The following is a 3,667-nucleotide window of genomic DNA, read 5'->3' as shown; positions in this document are numbered from 1 at the left end:
TAAAAAGCAGAGGAAATTCCGGTCACAAACGCGCATGCGCAGATTCAGTCTAGGTCAGAGTCTGCCTGTGTACCAACCTGCAATAAAACAAAACAAGACACGGGGCTAAAATTAATTAATACTTAAAGTTCGTCTCTGTGTAAGAAGAAGGAACAGCTGGTTTGTGGTTTTCTCTGTAATTTGAAGGATTAAAAAGTCCGAAGGCAGTGGCACTTTCAAAATAAAAGCTGCTGTTTACTTTTCGTCCTTCAGGAACAAGAAGAGTCACTTTGTCGATACTGCGTTTCATCAGGTGAGACCTTTCCGCTTTTGCTAACCTGTTATCCTGTCTGTGGTGGTTCGGACAACTTTACAGAACCGGGTTATGAACAAATATCCTCGACAGGGTCCAGCTGTAAACATTTAAAGCATACTTGCCAACATTTGGGAATGTCAATGTGGGACAACATAGCGTGAACCCCCCTCACTCCCCCTCCCCCCAACCATACACATACACCCACATTCACATTTTAAGTATTACATTATCTGTGTTTAAGTCTATCTGCCCAAATGTATACAGTTGTATATAAAAGGTTTTGCCAGACACAGCTTATCTATTCATCAGCTGATTGTCTTTTAAAATCATGTAAAAAAAAACTCCCAGAAATACACACAAACATCATAGATTCAACATGATTTTCCTTAATTCTGATCTATTAATTTAAATTAAACACATCATAGTTGATTAAGATCAGGGCTCTCAAGTTTGGATCTTTCTCTCCATCCTCTCAGCTGTTGTATTGTAAATACTGATCAGTAAACAGCTGTAACTTGTTATTTATTATTAGTATTAGTAGCTTTAGCTGACCTGAACATTTCCAGGCCTCCTCTTGAAAAGCTTTCATCTTTCATGCCTATATCTTTATCTTTCTGCCTCTTCAGTTTTCTCCCTCTCCATCTTTAGCTCTCTGTCATCAGATGACAACACGACTAACACGAAAACAGTCGCGCTCCCGCGCGTGCCCGGGTTGTAACAAATAACCCGCTCCACTCTGTGTCCACAGTGGTGCTCCTGCGTTCCCCCTCGAGCACGTGCGGGAGCACCACTGGACACAGAGTGGACTGGGCAATGACTGATACACTCCTGATCAAAATCTTAAGACCAGTCAAAAAATTGCAAGAATTTGCATTTTGCACTATTGGATCTTAAGAAGGTTCTAAGAAGAGCTTCACAATGTTAAAGGAAAAAATCGGTGCAAGAGACTTTTGAGCAGGGAATTTTCTGCAAACTGCATTTACACTCAAACATGATTTTTTCAGCTGATCAAAAGTTTAAGACCATAGTCTTTAAAAGCCAAAAGCTGTGCAAAAATCTGGATTCCATGTCATTTTCTGTCAAGTCACAACACGTACTGAGGACTTGTCACATGAGATCAGGTTCAATGTTAAAAAGCAGCTGAATCATCTCATCATGAGATGATCTCAGTGTAAAACTCTGTGGGTGATAGGCATTCCTCCAGGAATGCTAGGCCTTTCGTGATCTTTTTAAAGGACTGTGCCTGAAGTCTGCAGTATTTTGAACTTGAATATGTTGTTTGGTTTTCTGTGAAAGTGTTTTACAGCTGATGTTAAACTGAGTTACTGTTAGACACGCTTCAACCTGTGACCTCTGACCTCTGCAGGTGACCTGTGACACAGCTGAATGGCCTGTGTGAGTCAGGTGAGCAGCAGTTTAGCTTCTAGCAAACTGAATGTTTTCATTTCCTTCACTTTTAATTCAGACACCGTCAATCTTCTGTCCAGGCTGTGGTGGCTGTTGTAAAAACCGATAAAACTCACAAACTTTAAAACAAACGTGCTCCCGTGCCAAGTGTCTTTATAAAAACCCCTTCGGCCTTATGTTCTCCTGCATTCTTCCTCTGCGGGTCTAACACACTCTCCTCTGCCCCCCGCTGCACCATCCAGGGACGAGAAGCAGCAGAACATACATAAATGCATTTACTGTGTGGACCAGTGGTGGTCAGTCCTGGTCCTGGAGGGCCGCTGTCTTGAATGTTTTAGGCGTTTCTCTGCTTTGACACACCTGATCTGAATGTCTGAATAATTAACAGGCTTCTGCAGAACTTGAAGACCTGCCGAAGGGCAAGAAACTACCTAAAACATGCACGTTGGTGGCCCGCCAGGACCTGGATTGGACACCACTGGTGTAGACCTCAGAATACTGTAACACCTCCTGATGTTACAGCCAAAATATTAAACTAAATTAAATACCTCAATAAGAAACCTCATTAGGAAGAAGAAAATAAAGAAAAACCTCTGTTCACTGGATTCATCTGAACAAGTTCAGGACTGAATCATTTTATTATTCTAGTGAATCAATCGGTGGGAGGTTTTCTCACCGAACAAATTCCAGTGTTGCTCAATTTAAGATAAAATACTTCACTTCAGCATGAATAAGAGTTGTATTTTCTGTGTAATAACATCTCATTTTCACTCATCTACAACAACATATTCGTGCCAGTTTAAATAAATAACAAAAGCAGCTGGTGGACGTTGCAAAATTCGGAGAAAAATTGCTGAAATGTCAACATTTCTGTCATGTATTTACTTAAAAAAATACCTTGAATTTTCTTATGTTGGAAAGTATAAAATTGCAAGAAAAAAAAGTCAAAAATTCAAGAATCAAAGTCCTAAATTTACCAGAAAGTCTCAGCAGGTTATTGAATTCTTAAATGACCAGTTTGTGAAAATAAAAGGCATAAGTTTGAGTTTTTTCCTGTTAATTTATCTCTTGCATATCAGAGAATATCCATGTCTTTTTGTAAATTTACAACTTTAATCTTAGATTTATAGTTTAACAACTTCTGTTGAAATCTGAGGTTTTGGGGGATTAATTTTAAGACTTTAATCCTGAAAGTTTTGACCTTTTTAACAGATATTGAGCTAAATTTAGGTGTGGTAGTATCTGTGAGCCATTCCCAATTTATAATCCAAGTACTAACTGGTTGCACAAGAACTGTAGTACAAAATATCTCACAAACCACTGAATGGATTTCAATGAAAGTAAACAGTTTTAGATGAACATCTACAACTGATAACCCAATTTAAGATGGCTGCCCCAGCTAATTGGCTTTAGCAAACACAAAAATGGCTGCAGCTCAGTCAGTTTACAGATATTGGGGTAAAGTAGGATGTGGTAGTAGCTGAGAGTCATTCACAACACAGACTCTGAGCGTGACACCACAATGGTCTTGATATCATGCAGACAGAACAGAAAGGCAGGATTTATCTCAGTTATTATCGTCATCACAATATTAAACAATAATATTGAACATCTCAAGGTTTTCTAATATCATGCTGGTCGTCAGTGGAGGGCGTTCTTGTTAAGGGTCAAAGCATGAAGGGAAAGCTGAGCACCACCTGATGACATCTGGATGCTGCTCCTCCCCCGTATATTTTTGGAAATTAATTGTGTGAATGCTTTTAAGCATTCACACCATTGTTTTCCTGTTTCTCTTTATTATCTATTATCTATTATTGTGTGAATGCTTTATAGCATTCACACCATTGTTTTCCTGTTTCTCTTTATTATCTATTATCTATTATCTATTATCTATTCTTTAACTATTCCGTACGTTTTTCGGCACCTATCTCCTTCCACAATTTTTCAGCTATTTCAACCGTTCAT

General features: G+C 38.9%; 1 protein-coding gene across 3 annotated transcripts in view; it reads left to right on the top strand.

The window, feature by feature from the left end:
- mmadhcb (metabolism of cobalamin associated Db) overlaps positions 1-3,667 on the top strand; it is a 14,484-nt gene continuing 10,817 nt past the window's right edge. The window contains exons 1-3 of one of the 3 annotated variants that reach the window (XM_017423167.3): positions 1-159; positions 253-292; positions 1,662-1,699. In XM_017423167.3, the coding sequence (XP_017278656.1) occupies positions 1,682-1,699 (18 nt within the window). In that variant the 5' untranslated portion in view covers positions 1-159; positions 253-292; positions 1,662-1,681. Of the gene's footprint in view, positions 293-1,661; positions 1,700-3,667 lie in introns of all 3 variants that reach the window. The other 2 variants (XM_025007417.2, XM_037977593.1) reach the window with 2 other exon arrangements.

This window comes from Kryptolebias marmoratus, linkage group LG9 (assembly GCF_001649575.2).
Source record: "Kryptolebias marmoratus isolate JLee-2015 linkage group LG9, ASM164957v2, whole genome shotgun sequence".
NCBI classification, from domain to species: Eukaryota; Metazoa; Chordata; class Actinopteri; order Cyprinodontiformes; family Rivulidae; genus Kryptolebias; species Kryptolebias marmoratus.
This window is presented reverse-complemented; position numbering and strand designations above follow the sequence as displayed.